The sequence below is a fragment of the Oryctolagus cuniculus genome, chromosome 5, assembly GCF_051225735.1.
Source record: "Oryctolagus cuniculus isolate XC-2025 breed Fujian yellow rabbit chromosome 5, ASM5122573v1, whole genome shotgun sequence".
In the NCBI taxonomy this organism is placed as follows: Eukaryota; Metazoa; Chordata; class Mammalia; order Lagomorpha; family Leporidae; genus Oryctolagus; species Oryctolagus cuniculus.
Genome location: NC_142871.1, coordinates 37360052 through 37380146, shown reverse-complemented (window position 1 = coordinate 37380146; position 20095 = coordinate 37360052). Strand labels below are relative to the sequence as shown.

Sequence of the window (20095 nt, the reverse complement as noted above, 5' to 3'; positions counted from 1 at the left end):
TAGTATGTTGAGACTATATTAAGAGTAGTACCTGAGATCATTTCTAGCCCAAGGTTTCTAGAGAGTTTTAAGAGTCTTATTAGTCTTGGAAAATTATTTATACTACTACTACTACTATATATGTTAAGTTGGACTTACATGGCATATAAAGAGTTACTACTGCAATAACATGAGCTACAAAGAAAAAGGTGTAGGAGGAATGTATTTTGGAAACAAGAATTTGAAGAATAGTTAGTTAAATTCACTAATTCTTTTTTAAAAAAATGAGTAACTCTTAATTCCTAGGCCAACATCAGTCATCAACTTGTAGTGCAGAATGCATGGAGTAGTCTCATACCCTTCTGCAAAACCCAGCCAGCACACTGTATGGTACATAGTAGACACATTCAAACTGAGCTATTGAAGAAGTCTTACAGTTTATTCACCCAACAGATTTCACTAATTAAGCCTTTCACAATGCTGTTTCCAAAAATTAACAATGTCTCCCAAAATCTAATAAAGAATCAAAATGCATAGTATACTTAAAAATATTAAATATTTTTAAATTTTAAGACTGTAAAAGTGCAAAGAATCAAATTATTTGCAGGTGAGACTGTCAACCTTCAAAAGCAACTGATTTATTTTTTAAAACAGAGATCGGAGAATCAATCATTTAAGTATGATTTTATTTAAGCTTATGCATGGTACTTGTACTTCCTTACTTGACTTCAACTCATTTCATACAGTGAGTGCAAGTGTACAGTGAAGGTAAAAACAGCCAATCCAGCTTGAACAGGAGCATTAGATATTTACTTGGAAATTTACAATAAAATTTCAAGCCATTTTTAAAAGAATATGAAGCCTTGTTTGTTCCTACAGTGCAATGAAATCTAAAACCTACTTCTTGATAAAAAAAATCTGTTATCCCAAAGTTACATCAAAGGAGAATTATTTATAAAAGGATTTATAAAAAGCAACTGTCTGACGTGTGTGGTGCCTTTAAATTATGTTTTGAAGACTGAATACACCACTGATAATAAGAGAAACAAAAGCAACAGCTGGAATAGGGAAGGACCAAGAGTGTCATTGCATCAGTTACCTCTACATTCTTAGGGAGTCCAATTGTTATGGATATGAACAACATGGAGCTTACTTGATCTCTTAGAGACAAAATATAGTTAGGGAGATGGAGATTATAAGGTATTAGGAGATTCACTATTTGAATCAAAATAAAACAATCTGAACGCCATTGCTGCTGCTACTTCGTCAATATAGCATGACTGTGTTCAGATTTAATAGATTTGAGTCCATGTCCAAAGATGGATGTATTTCCATTTCCAGCACAGTGCACTGTAGCTTCACTGCGTTACTGGTAAAGACACTGGAACCTGATTAGACTGAGGTGCCGGAGACCCACTGTTCATGGCTTGTGGAGGCACTGCAGCGGGTTCCATCTTGCTAATGTGTGTGATGAAGCGAAGACGAAGTTTTAAGGCTGGTTTTAAATTACAGATAATCTTCTCTACCTAAGAAACAAAAACATTAAAAAATGCTTTAATCTCAGAGTGAATTTCCTACCTTTAAAGAAGTGACCCACACACATCCTGAGAGATTAAGCTAGGGAGCAGATAGAATACATGAAGATTTTCTCTATATGTTCTGTTTTAACAAAAGCAATCATTATCAAACAATTACTTCTTTCTCACATGAGACAGAATACATGATCTCCCTCACACATGTTACATATTACATGTAGTTATGTGCATACATTTACAAAAAGATATACACTTACCTAGCTAATCAGTCATCCTACTACCAACGGCTAGTATAGGTTACGCTGGAAATTCTATACATCCAAAAAGTTGACCAACCCTTTAAAATGCTATCTTCAAAGAAGCATAATTACAAAGTTCATTGAATAACTCTTATCTGTGACAGTAACCTACAAAGCTAATTTTTTTTGGTGATTCACACTTGGAATTCAAACTATAGAATACTAGGTCTACTCTTCGTTAAAATATTTCAGGGAGATAAATAAATCAAGTAGTTTCAAAGCTTTCTCAGCTTCATTTAAATGCTCTCTGACCTAATCAGAAAGATCAGTCCATTAAAATTGTTCCTTTTTATTTTGGCTTAAAGTTTCTTTGACCCAAATATAAAGATATATTTTTAAATAAACACTTATCACTTTTCTATATGTTCTGTGTTTTAATAAAAGCAGAAACGATTATTTCTTTCTTGTATAAGTGAGAACCCGTCAACCCATCTTTGACCTCCATGCTGAGACACAGAAGAATGCATATGTCCTCCCATCCCCAACTCCATGGAAAGAACTCACTGAACTGGATTCCTATCATTCTACAGCAATTTGCATTCCTTTCTGCTATAGAAAGAAAACTAAAATACTGGGAAAGAACAGCAGACTTCACCTATCTGCCCTGTCTCCACCACTCTAAAATAGTACAGATTGTGCTTCCCACACACGGGGATTCAAGGAGGTCTTTTCCATTTTCAGATACCTCTACCAGGAACTGCATCTTCATATACTGAGTCAGAGTATGTTTCCCTTAACTTCCCCAGAATCCACAATCCTCTGAAGTCACACAAAGCCAATCTAATTCCTATACTGAATAAGGAGGATGTGAACAATTGTTGAGGACTTTTTCTTCAGGCTATGCATTCCAATATTCATCAAATACTCTCTTGACTATCCTAGCTTCAATTGTCTGTCATGCTACAATGTGCACAATGTTCTCATAGTGTATCCTAATAAGTGTAGGGAAAAGTGGGACCTCTTTCACTCATAACACAACACCTGTCTGGTCTGGTATTTTCAGTAGCCAATGCACATTGTTTCTCCCTAATGAAATTACTGGTAATCAACCCCCTCTATTTTTCCCTCCAATGCTCTGTATAATACAAAGAGGAAAGAATATGTTCCTAACTTAAAAAGCATGATATCAACTCTTCCCATTAAAAACAAAAAATGTAACAACAAAAATACTCACCCCCCCATAAAAAGTCTATGACTGTATATCCCATTAACAAATAATTAAGTAAACCACTTACTTGCTCTTTGACGCTGTCACCAGTAAACATATACTTCATATGATACAGGAAGTCACAGATGGGATCCATGTAATTTAAATGGGTACTACACTGGTCTACATTTAGCAGCATGTCATAAAATGCCACTCCAATCTATTTAATAAATAATAGAGAATTATTTAAATAATTGGAAGCAGTTAAATAATTACTATAGAATTATCTAAATGATACAGAATTATTTAAATGATAAGAAGTACTTAAATAATTCAGCATGGTACAGTTGGACTCCATCACAACACCAGTTCTGGGGGACAGCACACTTGCCATGGGAACAGTCACCCATCAACACACCTTTAGAACACGAGAGCTATGATACAGCCACATTTATAATGAAATCCATAGTGCTACAAAGTGTACTTACACAAAACTTCTCTTTTTAATTGAGAAATTTCTCTTCAAATTAAGAGATAGACAATCCTCCTTCTAGACACCACCTCTCAATTTCTGGGATGACTGCCCTCTGGGGAATTCTTGGTTCCATTAAGGTAATATGTGTCTAAAGTTCTAATCCTGGCTATTCTTTTTCTCTAAAACTTGTTAGAAGATACTGATTTCATTTATTGCCCGAATTTGGTTAACCCTCTGAACTGTTCTTTTATTTTTTTGACAGGCAGAGTGGACAGTGAGAGAGAGAGACAGAAAGAAAGGTCTTCCTTTACCATTGGTTCACCCTCCAATGGCCGCTGCGGCCGGCACACTGCACTGATCTGAAGCCAGGAGCCAGGTGTTTCTCCTGGTCTCCCATGCAGGTGCAGGGCCCAAGCACTTGGGCCATTCTCCACTGTACTCCCAGGCCACAGCAGAGAGCTGGCCTGGAAGAGGGGCAACCGGGACAGAATCCAGTGCCCCGACCAGGACTAGAACCCGGGGTGCCCGCGCCACAGGCAGAAGATTAGCCTATTTAGCCGCGGCGCCGGCCCAAACTGTTCTCAAAACATGTCTCCATCCTTAACTTTCTACTCATCCTTGATGATGGGCACTGCCCCTACATCTGCAGTTCGACACATCCCACATCAAATTCAGTACAGGCACACTGACTCCTCTAAAACCGCTCCTGAGTACCGATGTCACTACTAATGGCTGTGACATGCAGTTTGAAAAATACTGGTAAAGAAAGCTAATCTTATCTGGAAACACCCAGGTTTTATCTTACCTCTATCATACACCGAGTTCTCTCCTGCTGAAATCTTTGTAAAAATGGTCCTACAAGATGGTACACATAAAGCAACTGGAACTCAGTCTTCACTATGGGAAGGAGTACTTCAGTGAGAAACCTAAGATTTGAAAATAAATGGAAAAATCTCTTGTGACACAAAATCAGCTGAAATGTTTTGTTAACACAGCATTTGCAAAAGTATTACACGTACTTAGTAAAACTTGTAGTAATTTTAAGTTCCTTTCAATTTTTCTAACAATAACTCTTCTAATTAATCTCACATCTCTCTCACTGGCTCTTAACTTCCATTGGATCAATTACTGACGTAAATCACTTCATATTTAAAAGTCTTTCTTAATAGCACAACTACTTTATGAAAAGTGAATTATCTGAAATTAAAAAGACTAACCTAATATAAATCATTCTCAAAAATTTAGAATCTAATTAATATAAATTTTATAGTAAAAAAAGTCAGGAAATAGGTTATTATTATAGCTTATTTCAAAAGGTAAATTTGAGATAAATTCTGGAAATATTATGCATTGACCAAGCTTCCAGAAACTAAATACCACATTACTTATACACACGACTTGATTTTTTAAAAGCAGGTTTGATATAAAAGAGGCTTTCTGATTAACCAAAAATTTTACTTAATTAAAAAACTCTTACTTTGCAGGGTGTTCTAATGAACCAGATACATAACTCATCTGTAAAGGAGATAAAAGAAAAAAGAGGGGTGGGTATTTGATGCAGTGGTTAAGCCACCAGTTGGGAAAACTGCCCTATGTCAGAGTGCCTGGGTCCAAGTTCCAGCTTCACTTCTTGCTCCAGCTTCCTGCTAATGTGCGCCCTGGGGGACAGCAGGTGATGGCTCAATTGGCGGGTCCCTGCCACTCACATGGGACACCTGATGGATCCAGTTCCTGGCTCTGAGCTTCAATCTGGTCTAGCCCTGGTTCTTGAAGGCATTTAGGGGTGAACCAGCAAATTGGAGCTTTGTGTGTGTGTGTATCTCTCTCTCTTCCTCTCTCTCAAATAAATAAGTAAAAATTTTTAAAAGATTTTTTTGAATAAAGAAAAATGAAAAAAAATCAATTTTCTTCAGGAAATCATAATACTTACTTGGGAATGAGGGAAAGTTGCCCGATGCTGGAATGGTGCCACACAGCATGTGCTAGAGCTAAAGTATAACTACAGCTCATCTCAGAATAGGACTGGTGACAAGCAGTGAAATCAAAGAGGCGGAATGGATAGCCAACCCACTCAGTTTCAGAGGTCAGGCTGCGACTGTTGATGACACTCACAATTCGATCATGAAGAACAATCCAATATGGCTCCTTTAAAATCAAAGAGAAGGCTGATGAAAAATACCACTTATTTAATATTTACCCCCAATCCTGCAATAGTAGTCCTTTCTAATCCTTTGAAGTTTTCTGCATAATCAGCTTGTAGCTTGCAATGTACATCATGAAATAAAGCTGGGGTTGGGTGGGAGGGGTTCATAGTTGACCCAATTTAATTGCTAACAAAGTGAGAAGTGTCTGTGAGTTGTAGGGCTCCATATATTCACCTGTGCAGTTCAATTAGTACCTGATAGTCGCCAAGTAATAAATTAACTTTACCAATGTTTATAACACAAACATTGGTACACACATTCTTTGGAGGTATATAAGGAAAAAATGATTAAGAATGCTGCATATCTTCTGACCTCAAAATCAGCCTTAAGACATTCTGGTCTGGCTGAAAAGCCCACAAGAGCATTTCAGGCATAGAAAGCCAAGACGCTGAGGCAAACAATGTCCTATATGAATGATCTGAATAGGTGAGACCTCAGTGGAAAGAAGTGGTCATCAAAGGAGGTACTTTTCTCTGAAGGTAGGAGAAAACTTCCACTTTCCTTACAGACTTGTCTAAATACTGACGTAGTTTGTGGATTCAAAAGGCTTCCACAGCCTAGGCAGCTCACATCAAGAGCCTTGGGTGATGACTGATGTCATACATAAAGTGTTAATTGTTAAATTAACAACAAGAGTCACTGTGCACTAACTTCCTATGCAGGACCTCTGTCCTCAAAGAGTTTTATTATGTCTAAGTACTCCCAAAAGATGTATCATTCTTAGGTACTTCATTAAAGTTAATTAAGTGTCTTTAAAAAAAAAAAGATGTGGAATTAACTTCAAGATGCAATGACTTTGAACAGCCCTTGTTTCAACTGTTGAGAGATAGTTGTTTTTTACCATGCAAATTGTTGAACTCTTAGTACAGAGTTGGTCTTCTGTGTATAAAGTTAATTGAAAATAGATCTTGGTGGAGAACGGAACTGGGAATGGGAGAGAAGAGGAGGGGTGGGAGAGTGGGTGGGAGGGTGGGGATGGTGGGAAGAATCACTATATTCCTAAAGTTCTACTTATGAAATGCATGAAGTCTGTATTCCTTAAATAAAAGGTTTCTGGGGCCAGTGCTGCGGCACAGTGGGTTAACGCCCTGGCCTGAGGTGGCGGCATCCCACATGGGTGCTGGTTCTAGTCCTGGCTGCTCCTTTTCCAATCCAGCTCTCTGCTGTGGCCTGGGGAAGCAATAGAAAATGGCCCAAGTCCTTGGGCCCCTGCACCAACGTGGGGGACCCGAAAGAAGCTCTTGGCTCCTGCTTGAGATTGGCGCAGCTCGGGCCATTGTGGCCAACTGGGGAGTGAACCAGCGGATGGAAGACTCTCTCTCTCTCTCTCTCTCTCTCTCCCCCCCTCTCCCTCTCCCTCTCCCTCCCTCTCCTCTCTCTCTGTAACTCATTCAAGTAAATAAATAAATTAAAAAAAAAATAAAATAAAAGGTTTATTTGGTGGGGAGGAAGATTGCTGCAATTTTGGAGAAGCCTGGAGATCTGTGGGTTAGACAACATTATTCAGACACTGAAACAGACGGCTGTGTGGTACTGACTGGACACACGTGGAGGTCACAGACGGCTACTTCACAAGAGCCGGAGAAGTCAGGGAAGAAGATCCTAAGCTAGCAAAGAACAGGCAGGCTTCAGAGCTGGTCATGGAAGAGGGTTCTGCATAATGAACTGCATTGTATATGAACTCAGCAGAAGACATAAAATGTCTCAACAAGCCTCACTGGCATGAGCAAAAGGTCTAGACACATGACATGTTAAGCAGCCACAATCAGATCAGATTATGATATAAAAACTAAGTTTGGATAGGTTGGGTGGTACCAGACAATATAGAGACCTGTGAGTCAGGTAATGATGAAGAAAGGAAAAAAATGAAAAAACAAAATAAGGAAGTCACTGTTGAATTTAAAGTAGTAAAAACATGAAAAACTTTAAAAACATGAAATACTTCATTAATCTGCATGATGTCCTTGTACAAGCTCATTCTATATGCATCCTTTTCTCTTTTGGTCCCTAAGCAAAAATTATAATTATTAACTCACTGGTAAAGCAGTAATGATCAAACCAATTGCATTCATCCACGCTGTAATGTTCTCTCTTGGCACCAAAGGCTGACTGCAAATAGGAAAAAAAAAAAAAAAAAAAAAGAATACAAGTGTGAAATTATAAAAGCATTTTACATGGTTTATAATGGATTTTAATTTGAGAAAATTATTGTCATAATTCAGAGATCTGACAATTGATCAACTCATAAAACTAAAATGGATTTTTTTTTAATTGAGTAAAAACTTAATATGTGGGGCTGGCGCTGTGGTGTAGCGGGTAAAGCCACTGCCTGCAGTGCCGGCATCCCATATGGGTGCCAGTTCAAGTCCTGGCTGCTCCACTTCCAATCCAGCTCTTTGCTGGATTATCCCCTACTTTATCCCTACTTTATGCTGATCTTTAAGATCATCTTGAATGTTTGTAGTGACATTTATGCTTAAATGTCAATCAGCTAATAAAGATTAGAAGCACAAACAAACCCCAGGGCTTCTGATCCTGTCCAGAGTTCATTCCCTTTGATATGAAATAGGATAGACAAGGTCTGAATTCAAAAGACCCTTGTTATCCAATGTCTACTAGCCTTTGGGAAACAGATTTATCTAACAGCTCCAAATAAAATACCATTCTCTTTATGAATAAACAATGAGTTTAGGGCATGAAACAGAACACATACCTTTTCAGGACAACATTTAGAAGAGCATTCCCAACATCTTCACCTGGTACAGCCAAGGCCATGAGCTCCACGCAAGTAACATGAAGAGCATGGGCAGCCGGGTTGGGAAACTCATTGAATCTCCAGTCACAGTTTGGAAAAGGACCAGGAGATTTTCCAGCCATCGGTACAGATGATTAAAGCAATAACGATTTGATTATTTTGAAATTAATGGTTTAAATTTGTATGGGGCTTTACAGTTTTCAAAAATGTAAGCACCTTATATGATTTTCAATTTATTAATGAGCTCCCAAGAAGTGATTTATCTACAGTCAGAGAGATTAAGAGGCCTATAACACAAACCAAATACAATGGATTTTTGATGTGATTGGAATGTACTGATAGCAACCACTTGATGAACCTCAAGGTATAAGTTAATCTCACTAGGCACAAATGGGCTCTTTAACTGTCACACTGTAATACCTATCAACGCAACCAAGGTATTTCTAGGCTTTACCAACCTATTTCTTTTAATAATTATAGGACACTAACATGAAAATGACCTCATAATCTATTTTAAAACTTCAGGAAGTAAATTCCTTTACATAGGAAAGTAAGTCTTACTCATTTATATGAAATCACTATCTAGTAAACAGTGTAAATACCAATATGTTGCACAGACATAACATGGATGTATTATCCTCAACATGAAGTCATGAAACTTGAAATTAAAATGAGAAAGTAAAAATACCAATATGGCAGGTTTTTTTTTCACTAGAAGAAATACAAGTTTTATTATCTATTAATATTTTTGAACTTTCAAGGATTCATTTAAATAAAGAAGATTATATGTTCTCTAGATTTGCTTCAATGAAGAAAATCTGGTTTCCATATATATCAGGGCTGATTTTAAATATAAATTTTAATGGAGAGAATTTCAGCCTATCTGGCATTATGCTATTAACTTAAAATTTCAAAACTTCTACACAGGAAAAAATAATCTTTTAAAAAAATTGAAGCATTAGAATCTATAAAAATACTACCTTGAAAAGAAAAAAATAGGCCGGCGCCGCGGCTCACTAGGCTAATCCTCCGCCTAGCGGCGCCGGCACACCGGGTTCTAGTCCCGGTCGGGGCGCCGGATTCTGTCCCGGTTGCCCCTCTTCCAGGCCAGCCCTCTGCTGTGGCCAGGGAGTGCAGTGGAGGATGGCCCAAGTGCTTGGGCCCTGCACCCCATGGGAGATCAGGAAAAAGCACCTGGCTCCTGGCTCCTGCCATCGGATCAGCGCGGTGCGCTGGCCGCAGCGCGCCGACCGCGGCGGCCATTGGAGGGTGAACCAACGGCAAAGGAAGACCTTTCTCTCTGTCTCTCTCTCTCACTGTCCACTCTGCCTGTCAAAAAAATAAAAAAAAAAATAAATAAAAAAAAAAAAAGAAAAGAAAAAAATACGTTTGCACAAATCAAAATGCTGTTATTTCTGAAGAGTCTGGAAAATTACAACAAAAAGGATATTATCTACCAGTCTGCCAATCAATCTGCAATAGTAGGAATCTTCTGGGATCCAAGGATTCTCCTCTCGTGCATTCATAGCACACTTCAAATAAGTGTCACTTAGACACCAGCCCTGTGGTCGATTATCTTTCAGTGAGCCAATGATTGCATGGACAAGTTTTCTTTTGAGAAATGCACGCTGTCTCAGGTGCACTTCATAGTAGTGCAGAGTATTATAAAGGTAAGTCACTGGTCGATCTGCCGAAAAGAAAACAGATCACTGCAGTGTTTATCTGATTACTGACAACTATGAAAAACAAATCCTCTGCTTTCAAGGTTGCTCAAAAACAGTTCAGAAGATCATGAAACTATTTCACATGTTGGCCAATGGAATACAATGAATTACTTTAATCTTAGAATAGGTAGAAGCCTTCTAATAACCAGTTTGTAATTAATTTTGTAATTTGTACTGTGGGCTAGCAATTTCATTTCCGGAAATGCATCCTCAAAAAACAATATACAGCCAAGAATGTCACTACCATCCTCCCTGGTGACACTAGCAAAAGATTAAAACTAGTTCCGACGGTCAAAACAGGGGAGCGGTAAATTCTGGCATGTTTGAGAGCAGCTCCTAATCACTGATCCGAATGAACAACCGTAATAGGTGATAAGGCTGGAAAAAGCATGTTGCAGAAAAAATATTAGGGACTCTGTGTTTAAAAAAAAATACAAGATCCAGAATACCTAACAGAGGAAACACAAGAAACTGGTAACAATGGTCGTCCACAGAGAATGACATGGGCTGGCTAGAGGGTAGGGATGAGAGTAATGATGCTTCACTGCATACCCATCTGTACCACACACGGTATTCACATTAGCCAATCCAAAAGGAAAATGTTTAACAATGCTCATTTGCACTTCATGCCTATTCTACAATGTTATACACAATTTATACTGCTGGTGTGGAGGAAGATCCTTCAGAATAAGGACTAAGAACTCCTTACTAGACAAATATATTTTGTTCCACCAGAGTGGCTACTCAGTACTTTCATACTTCTATCCTCTGACTCTACCATTCCTGTTACCATACTTAAAAACTACAGAGTTGGCTTTGATTTTTTTTCTTTAATACTTTGCCTATAACCAACCAAGAAGTCCCATTCCTTCTTCCATGACCATCCGTCTCTTCTTGCTTGTTTCCAAGGCTACTGTCATTTAGATACTAATCATACATTGGAGTATTTCAACATGTCTTTGAAACAGTATACTCCTTCCAAGATCTGCTGCCAACTATGACTGGCTTGCCTTTTCAAAGAATGCTTTCTATGCAAAAATCTTATCCAATAACTTCTAATTGGCTATTATCTGTAGTTTATAAAGTCAAGACTTCTCAGCCTGGCAACCAGGGTAATCTATAGTCGAGTACAGTTTCTCTTTCCAGCCTTATTTTTGGAATAATTCTCAATTCAACCCAATGGGACAATTTTCCTTCAAATATGCCTTATACTTTCTATCTCCATGATTTTTCCAAATGATCCTTTCAATCTATTCAATCATGTGGATCACTCGTAACACTCACCAAAGAAGCCTGTCAAGATCTCTCCAGTTTATAATACTTACACTGTGTTCTAAACTTATATTTTAATATTTTCATGTCATAATTTTATACTACTTGACATCATGTCACAGCATTTGTTCTCAAAACATTTTTATTAAAGTTTAAGCACATATAGAGCTTTTACCACACATTTATGAATAGCTTACTTTTGTTTACACAGGTATCAGATGGAATTAAAATCTGGAAAAGCTCACCATGAAATTTGTATAATCCTCCTAAATGATCCAGTAGGGTCTCCAGTGATTTGGACACTGGAAGTAACTCTAAAAATCTGTGGATTACTATATCAAATACTGGAAGGAATCGAAGACACACGTTTCCAAAATAGATGGGCAGATAGGGCGACTGGATTTGTACAGGAGGATCGACCTGTTCTGCCAGGCCCTCAAAATACAGCTTCTCTGGATATTTCTGTGGAAGTGACAAGATAGTAAAGGTTTAGGGAATCTTTATAAAATTCTCATTAAAAAGATAAATAAACTTGAAAATATTGTTTGAATATTTTTTCTTAGTAAGAAAACATTTTAAGATTTACTTTATTACAACTAACTTCACTTTAGATTGAAACTACCTTTGTCTATTAAAACTGCAGTTTCAATTTATGAACATTACAGAAACTCTAGAGTCTTGGAAGACATAAGAGATCTAATTTACTTCCATATGAAGGGTCTTTTAAAATTCGTGGAAATTACACATTTTGAAACAATATGCATGGACTTCAAAATTTATTTGCACCAAAAGAAATCTGTTTTAATTGTTTTTATCCATGAACTTTTTGAAGCCCCTGCATATACAAGAGAGAAAACAGTCAAATCAGTCAAATACCAATGTGGGCTTTAAAAAGCTATTTGAAGGACAAATTAGAATGAGTACCTTGTGATAATTCATGTGCTTGGTGTGCCAGTCATTCTGCAGCCAGTGCTCTGGGGAGTTTTCCTTCACAAAGTCACTTACTCGATTTCTGAAATCATTTGGTTTGAGTAACAGCAACTGAATTATGAAATAACAAACCTGGGCTTCATTTCCTTCATGACTACGCATGGCCTTTGGAGAAGAAAAAAAATTATATGAAAATTTCCCACCTCTACATAAGCATGGCTCTGTGACTTACAGTCTAAATATTAATAGAGAAAAGTCTCGCTATCATTAGAATTTCCTTCGATGGATAGTCTATCCCAAATTGATTATTCAACATGCCCCAAACATATCCGACTAGCTTTTGCCTATTTTTGGATCACCACTCCTTTCTGCCAGGAATATCCACCTTTACCTTTCAAAATTTAATTTATCCTTCATTACCTCCCTCCTGGGCAGAAGTGATCTCACATTGTTTCCAGGCTATAGTTTCCCTATATTTCCTTTTTTTTTTTTTTTTGGACAGGCAGAGTTAGACAGTGAGAGAGAGAGACTGAGAGAAAGGTCTTCCTTCCGTTGGTTCACCCCCCAATGGCCAGGAGCCAGGTGCTTCCTCCTGGTCTCCCATGTAGGTACAGGGCCCAAGCACTTGGGCCATCCTCCACTGCACTCCCGGGCCACAGCAGAGAGCTGGACTGGAAGAGGAGCAACCAGGACAGAATCCGGCGCCCCGACTGGGACTAAAACCCAGGGTGCTGGCTCCTGGATTAGCCTAGTGAGCTGTGGCACCGGCCTATAGTTTCCCTATATTTCTCTTGCCCTTTTATTTTACGTATTGTGAAACTTACTTCACTTCCTCTACTATAACTACCTTTATATGTGTACTCCATAACTACGAGGTTAATGTTAACAACCAAGCTATCACAAATTCACCACCAGAGAATTTTTAAAAATAAAGCATTTTCCAGCGTGTTTTATTGTCTTGAAATTTTGACTAAAATAGCCATCAAAGTCATGAAGAAAAACATTTGGGGGATCTTGAATGGCTATGAAGAACATTTCAGTTACAGCTGTGGCTACAAAAATGTACAGAAATGGCTATATTAATGTTCTGCAAAGAAATTCAGTCACTTTTTACTTCTTCCTGCTTCTAGTAGAACTTTGAGAATCAACTCAGGGTCTCACTGAACAAATTTTTAGTGTATCACAAGGCTAGGGCCTTCTGTTTTATTTATTTCTATACTTCTGTCCATGGGACATAGTAGATACTCAACACATACTTAATGAATAAGTGAAGAAGTTGTAGAATTTATAGCTCCCCAGGGAAATGAAAGCAAAGCTTGACTATAGCATAAAGAATAAATTGCTTTGATGAAGCAATACAGAGTAGATCAGTACAAGATTTATCAGTCATACATTTTGACCCAAACAAAATAAAAAAGCTTAGAACTATATTTATTCTTACCAGGCAGAGAATTAATCTGTCCAATGTAACAATGTTGTACTTCCATACCATGTCATTAAGAATTTCAATGCATTTATTGAGTTGTTGGCCCCCTGCTGATGTAGAGAACTCATATACCAAGAAATCTGCAAATGTTCTCACATGGGCTACCAAGGCCCTGGCACCAATTCTCTCTAATACTCTGGAAGGTAGAAAGTAAATAATAAACTCTACTACTGTATGGACATAATGTTTAAATAGAATGCAAATCCAGTTTTTTGGCTTACCTATAGCCAATCTGATTGATATGATCTGTTTCCAAAAGCATTTTCCAAAGAAGACAAAGGAAAAGAGGAGGAGAACCTTGCACAGGAAAGTGGGTAATGATCTCATTTTCATTAGACATGGACTTCCACTTCCTATATTCCTCTTCCACATTTTTTTTCAAATTAAAACGGCTTTCCTGAGGTACATTGTTTTGTTTGAAGAATGCCTAAAAGGAAGACCAGAAGTTTATTTCATTGGTTGCAGTAAAAACAGCATTGATTATGGAATTAAAAAACAGTTCTAGAATTAATTCTTATACAATATATTGTAGGTAACCTCAACAAACTCAGTAAACCTGAATTTCCATATTTGTAAAATCTGTACATTTGACTAGATCATTTCCAAGATTCTTCTTTCAGATTTTTTTAAAAAAAAGATTTATTTATTTTAAAGGCACGGTGACAGAGAAAGGGAGAGGGAGAGAGATCTTCCATCAGCTGATTCAGCCCTCAGATGGTCGCAACAGCCAAGGCTGGGCAATGCCAATGCCAAAGCCAGGAGCCAGGAGCCTCATCCAGGTTTTCCACATGGGTGGCATAGTCCCAACACTTGGTCCAACTTCCGCTGCTTTTCACAGGTCATTAGTAGGGAGCTGGATTGGAAGTGGAGCAGCCAGGACACGAACTAGCACCCACATGGGATGTTCGCCTTGCAGGCAGCAGCTTTACCAACTATGCTACTGCCCTGGCACCCCCTTTTCCAGATTAAAGAGAAACTCCAAGCAAGCCTGAATTCAATGCTTCTTCAATTATCTTTTAACACATTTACTAATTTTAGAGAGGAAAAAAAAAAGGAAAAAATTAATTTATCATTTGGTTAGGAATTTCAGTTGTCTCTATAAGGAAAATCCATTTCTCTAGCCCAGGAGGTTCTCAGATTGTGAGCCCCAAATCAACAGTATTGGCATCAAATGGGTCTTGAAAGAAATGCGAATTCTCAGGCCCTATCCCAGATGTACTGAATCTCATACAGAAATCAAAAAACAAGTGTTGGTGAGGATGCAGGGAAATAGGTACCCTAATCCACTGTTGGTGGGAATGTAAACTGGTCCAGCCATACTGTGAAAGACAATATGGAGATACCTCAGAAATCTGAATATAGAGCTACCATATGATCCAGCCATCCTGGATATTTACTCAAACCAAAAGAAATCAGCATATGAAAGAATATCTGCACCCCCATGTTTACTGCAGCTCAATTTACAATAACGAAGATGACGAATATCTCAGATATCCACTGATGACTAAATAAAGAAATTATGGTATATATACACTATGGAGTACTACTCAGCTGTAAAAACAAATGAATTCCTATCTTTTGCAACAACAAAAATGGATGCAACTGGAAAGCTTCACACTTAATGAAATAAGCCAGTACCTAAAAGAGAGATCATATGTTTTCCCTGATTTGGGGTAATAACAGAATACCTGAAATGCAATGTATTGGAGTGAAATGGACATTTTGAGATTCATTGATTGCTTACAGCCTTTGTCTCTACTATTGAAGAACAATTTTTTTCTTCATACTATCTTTTGAACTCTTTATTTAGTGTACGATTAACCGGATGAGTATAAAATACACTGAAAATAGATCTTTGTAAACATTAAGAGTGGGAACAGGAGAGGGAAGAGGAAGAAGGGTTGGAGCATGGGGCGGGAGGGAGTGTTGGATGTTCCTCAATTTGTATATGTGAAATACATGAAACTTGTATAGTTTAAATAAAATTTTTAAAAACATAAAAGAAAAAAAAAGGAATCTGCAGCTTAGCAAGCCTTCCAAATGATTTTGATAAGTTTGACAACCATTTTAATTCTACTAAGAGGAAAAATGAATGTTAATGTCTTAAATTTTCTCTAAAAAGTAGAAGACAAATGAGGTTTGCCTTTCTTCTTACAGTAAAAGCCAGGTTTAAAGCTTTTCTGTATGATTTTTTTAAATTCAGTTAAGTGTAGTGTATGTGCACTCTCAAGTTCCTTTAAATTATTTCTCTCATTCCACTTCTATGAGAGAGAATCTTCCAGATAATATGTTAATTTTTCATGAGATTCTAAAACTGTTAACTGTTAAAATGAAATAATCATAATTAAAATTTTTGAGGAGACATAAAAGCTAATTTTCCTCAGGTATTGGCAAGACTTACTGGAATAACACCATGAACAAGAAGAATTTCATATGAATTCGATAAGTAACTCAAGACTACATTACCTGCAGTGGGCCTGGAAAACAGCTAAGGGTGTGTGAAGCCCAATTATGAGGAGTAAAACTCATGATGGTCTGAAGAATGTCTTTACACCACGTTCCCTGAATTGAGTCAGAGCCTGTAAAAAAATCTAAAAACAAACAGATGTGACCCAGATATGATCAATTCCACAGCCATATTATAAAGTCACAATTACGTATGCTAAAAGATTTCACTATAAAGTGTATTCATTATGTATCTATTAGTCATATTCAGCTTATGCCTAAATTTTCTCAGTTTATGAGTGATTTACATCACTGTCTTTTCTCTGTCTCTTTTGATTCAGATTACAGAACACCAATGACACGACAATATGTAAGCCCACCAAACTGCTCCTTAAGTTCACTCTGACAATGATTTACTAGTACTTTATTGAGTCAGAGGAAAAGGAATGTCTTTTTTTAATGACTGAAGAAACTATTCACTATAAGTACAAATCTTTAAATCAAAGAGATTTACTTACGAAAAACAACATTATTTACATAGTTTATTTAAATATATTTGAGATTGTTGGGGCCAGTGCTGTGGCACAGCGAGTTAAAGCCCTGGCCTGAAGCGCCAGCATCCCAATATGGGTGCTGGTTCTAGTCCCGGCAGTTCCTCTTCTGACCCAGCTCTCTGCTATGGCCTGGGAAAGCAGCAGAAATGGCCCAAGTCCTTGGGCCCCTGCACCCATGTGGGAGATCCAGAAGAAGCTCCTGGCTCCCGGCTTCGGATTGGCATAGCTCCGGCCATTGTGGCCATCTGGAGAGTGAACCAGCGGATGGAAGAACTCTCTGTCTCTACCTCTCTCTGTAACTCTTTCAAATAAATAAAATCAATCTTTAAAAAAATAATTTGGGATTGTTATATTCAATACCTTTTTCTTAAAAAAAAAAAAAAAAACAGTTCTTTAACTATGATCTACAGATCTCCGGGAGTCCCCAATATTCTCTCACAGATTTGATAAGGTCAAAACTACATAAATAATGATATCAAGATACTGCTGTTGCCTCTTTTTACTGTGTTGAATGTCCACTAATAGTGCAAAGGCAATGGTGGTAAAGCTGCTGGCACTTAGTGTGAATCAAATAGTAGAACCAGATTATAGTAACAGTCATTGTTTCCTTCACCAAACACTCTCAGTGAGAAAAAAAAAAGTGCCAGTGTCCTTTAATGAATATCTTGATGTAGCAGCAAAAATTATTAAATGTCAGTCCTTGAGTACAATCTATTTTTTTACAGAAATGCACAATTCTCTTTTTAAAACTTTATCTTATTTATTTAGAAGGAAGAGTTAGAAAGAAATCTTCCACCTAGTGGTTCACTCCCAAAATGGCTGCAACAGCCAAGGCTGGGCAGGCTGAAGCCTGGAGCCAGGAGCTTCTCCCAGGTCTTCCACATGGGTAAAGGGGCCCAAGCACTTGGCCCATCTTCTGCTGCTTTCCCAGGAGCGTTAGCAGGGAGCTGGATCAGAACCGCGTCCATATGGGATGGGCACTACAGGCGGCGACATAATCTATTACACAGCCCCTGTGTATAATCTATTTTTAACATTCTATGTGACCAAAAGAGAAGCATTCAAAAGGGTTCTAAATTATGAGGAAGGGACTTGCTGTCTTGTGACACCAGCATCAGGCATCCCATATTGGGAACACTGTTAAGTTTAAGTTTGGGCTACTTTACTTCTAATACAGCTCCCTGCTATATGCATCTGGGAAAGCAGTGCAAGATGGCCCAAGTATTTGGTTTCTGCTTCAGTAGGTCTGGCTGTTATAGCAATTTGGGAGTGAACCAAGAGTGACAATTTTCTTTTCTCTTTCCTGTTCAAACAAATACAGATAAATCATTAACAATAACAAAAAGTATGATGAGTCTTGAGGAAAAGCACCTGTGTGACTGTTAAGTTAGCTGCTTTTTGTCATTAAATTTAATTTTCCATTAAAGAAATTTGACATAAAACTACAATTATTCAGATTTGGGTACTTGGCGGACATTTTTATTGAAAATTAACAAAGTGAGCCTGTTACTTCTAGTAAAGCAGATGAAAGTATCGTTTATGAATAATATGATGATCTTTCCAGTGAAAATTAGAATTTAGGAAAACTTGTATCATGACTATGGTAGCTTTTCAAAACTTGAAGATTTTTCTAATGGAGTCTGAAGGGCTGTTAACAAGTACAGTTTTCTGATGCTGTGTAATGAAACGTGTCAACATTTGCTAGATCTAAATTACTCAGTGAACTAATGATTTCTAAATGATCAAATTATAATGTTACAAAATATATATGGATGAAAAAATCCATTAAACATACAAAACAGATGAATGAATTGTAACACAACAAAAGTACAAAAAGTTCATTAATAGGATTTGTGTTCTACAATGCAGATAACATTTAAGGAACCATCACTTGTCTAATTTTGGTATGATATCAAATATTTACAATTATCTGAGAAGGTTATGGAAATACTTTTCCCTTTTCCAACTCAATATTTTCTTTATTTACTTCAACTAAAACAACAACATATTGCAAGAGATTAAATGTAGAACCAGATATGAAAATCCAATTATTTTCCTTTCAAGAGATGCCAAAAGGAAAACAGTGGCACTTTTTATTAAATCTTGTTTTAGAAAATACACTTTTTCCAAAAAACATGGTATCTGTTATATGTAATGAGCTTATTGATATTTTAAATGAATTAATAAACATTTTAAAACTTCTCCATTTTAATAAGTAGTAGAGTAAATGTTCACGGGTATAGTCCACATAACCATAAACTCTGGAAATTCCAACTTTTAAAATAGTAATTTTTATATTTATTTTTGAGAGAGAAAGAAAAAGCTCCCATTTGCTGGTTCACTCCCCAAATGCCCACAATGGCTGGGCCTGTGTCAGGCAGAAGCTGGAAGTCCCACATGGATAGCTGGGACCCAAGTACTTGAGGCATCACCTGCTGCCTTCTAGGGTGTATATTAGCAAGAAACTGGAATCGGAAGTGAAGACGGGACTCAGACCCAAGAACAGTGATATGGATTTCAGGTGTGCCAAATGGCAACTTAATCACCAAGCTAAACACTTACCTCTCCATTTTTTTTTTTACAAGGTTATAAAACAGTTCAGAAACCAAAAATCTTAAAAACCACTATTTACAAATTATTTAAGATGGCTGAAAATCACTGCCCAACCCAGTTAGAATAATGCTTACACGAAACAACTTCCATTAATGACTGAATAGTGAAGGTAACAAAACCACAACTGCTTTTTTCTTAACAAATGGAAAAGTATCTTTTTACTATGTTATCCCCATCGTAATCAGTAGAATCAGAGCACACTCTAATTCATTTGTTTTTGTTTTTTGTGACCCAATACTCACTGTACCTGTTACATGAGTTGCTCTAGCTAAGGTCAATATCAAGGCTCGGTTCAGTTCTTCAGATTCTGCTGACAGCACTGTTTTGGGGTCACTCAGGAAGCGTGTAAACTGTGGCTGTACCTCGGAGCTACCTAATGCTGTGATAAGCCTGAGTGCAGTGCTCTCAACACTGAGAAGAGGAAGAACAAAAGGAAACATGAAAAAGTCACATATAAAATATATCTCATTCCATTTAATTACAATGGAAAAACATAAACTATAAACTTCTCATCTTTGATTTTAAAAAAGCAACTTTTTTCCTGAGAGGATGAGTGTTGCATAATTTGTTTTTAAAAAAATCTGAGGTGTCAAAGTTTATAAATGAAAACTTTTTTATACATTTACAAATGCTAGCTTTAGTCTGTAGAACTAAAATATTTCCCTAGATATTCAGCA

The 20095-nt window shown here is 37.3% G+C and overlaps 1 protein-coding gene across 3 annotated transcripts in view; it reads right to left on the bottom strand.

Moving 5' to 3' along the window:
• Positions 1–397: 397 nt before the first annotated feature.
• Positions 398–20095, bottom strand: part of MED23 (mediator complex subunit 23) — a 51164-nt gene continuing 31466 nt past the window's right edge. For all 3 annotated transcript variants that reach the window (XM_089332673.1, XM_089332674.1, XM_089332675.1), the window contains 13 exons: positions 19666–19829; positions 16273–16397; positions 14028–14233; positions 13762–13942; positions 12315–12485; positions 11636–11852; positions 9845–10081; positions 8353–8518; positions 7676–7748; positions 5366–5580; positions 4241–4361; positions 3049–3180; positions 398–1505 (listed from right to left, as the gene is read on the bottom strand). In XM_089332673.1, coding sequence (XP_089188799.1) covers positions 1338–1505; positions 3049–3180; positions 4241–4361; positions 5366–5580; positions 7676–7748; positions 8353–8518; positions 9845–10081; positions 11636–11852; positions 12315–12485; positions 13762–13942; positions 14028–14233; positions 16273–16397; positions 19666–19829 — 2176 coding nt within the window. In that variant the 3' untranslated portion in view covers positions 398–1337. The remainder of the gene's footprint in view (positions 1506–3048; positions 3181–4240; positions 4362–5365; positions 5581–7675; positions 7749–8352; positions 8519–9844; positions 10082–11635; positions 11853–12314; positions 12486–13761; positions 13943–14027; positions 14234–16272; positions 16398–19665; positions 19830–20095) is intronic.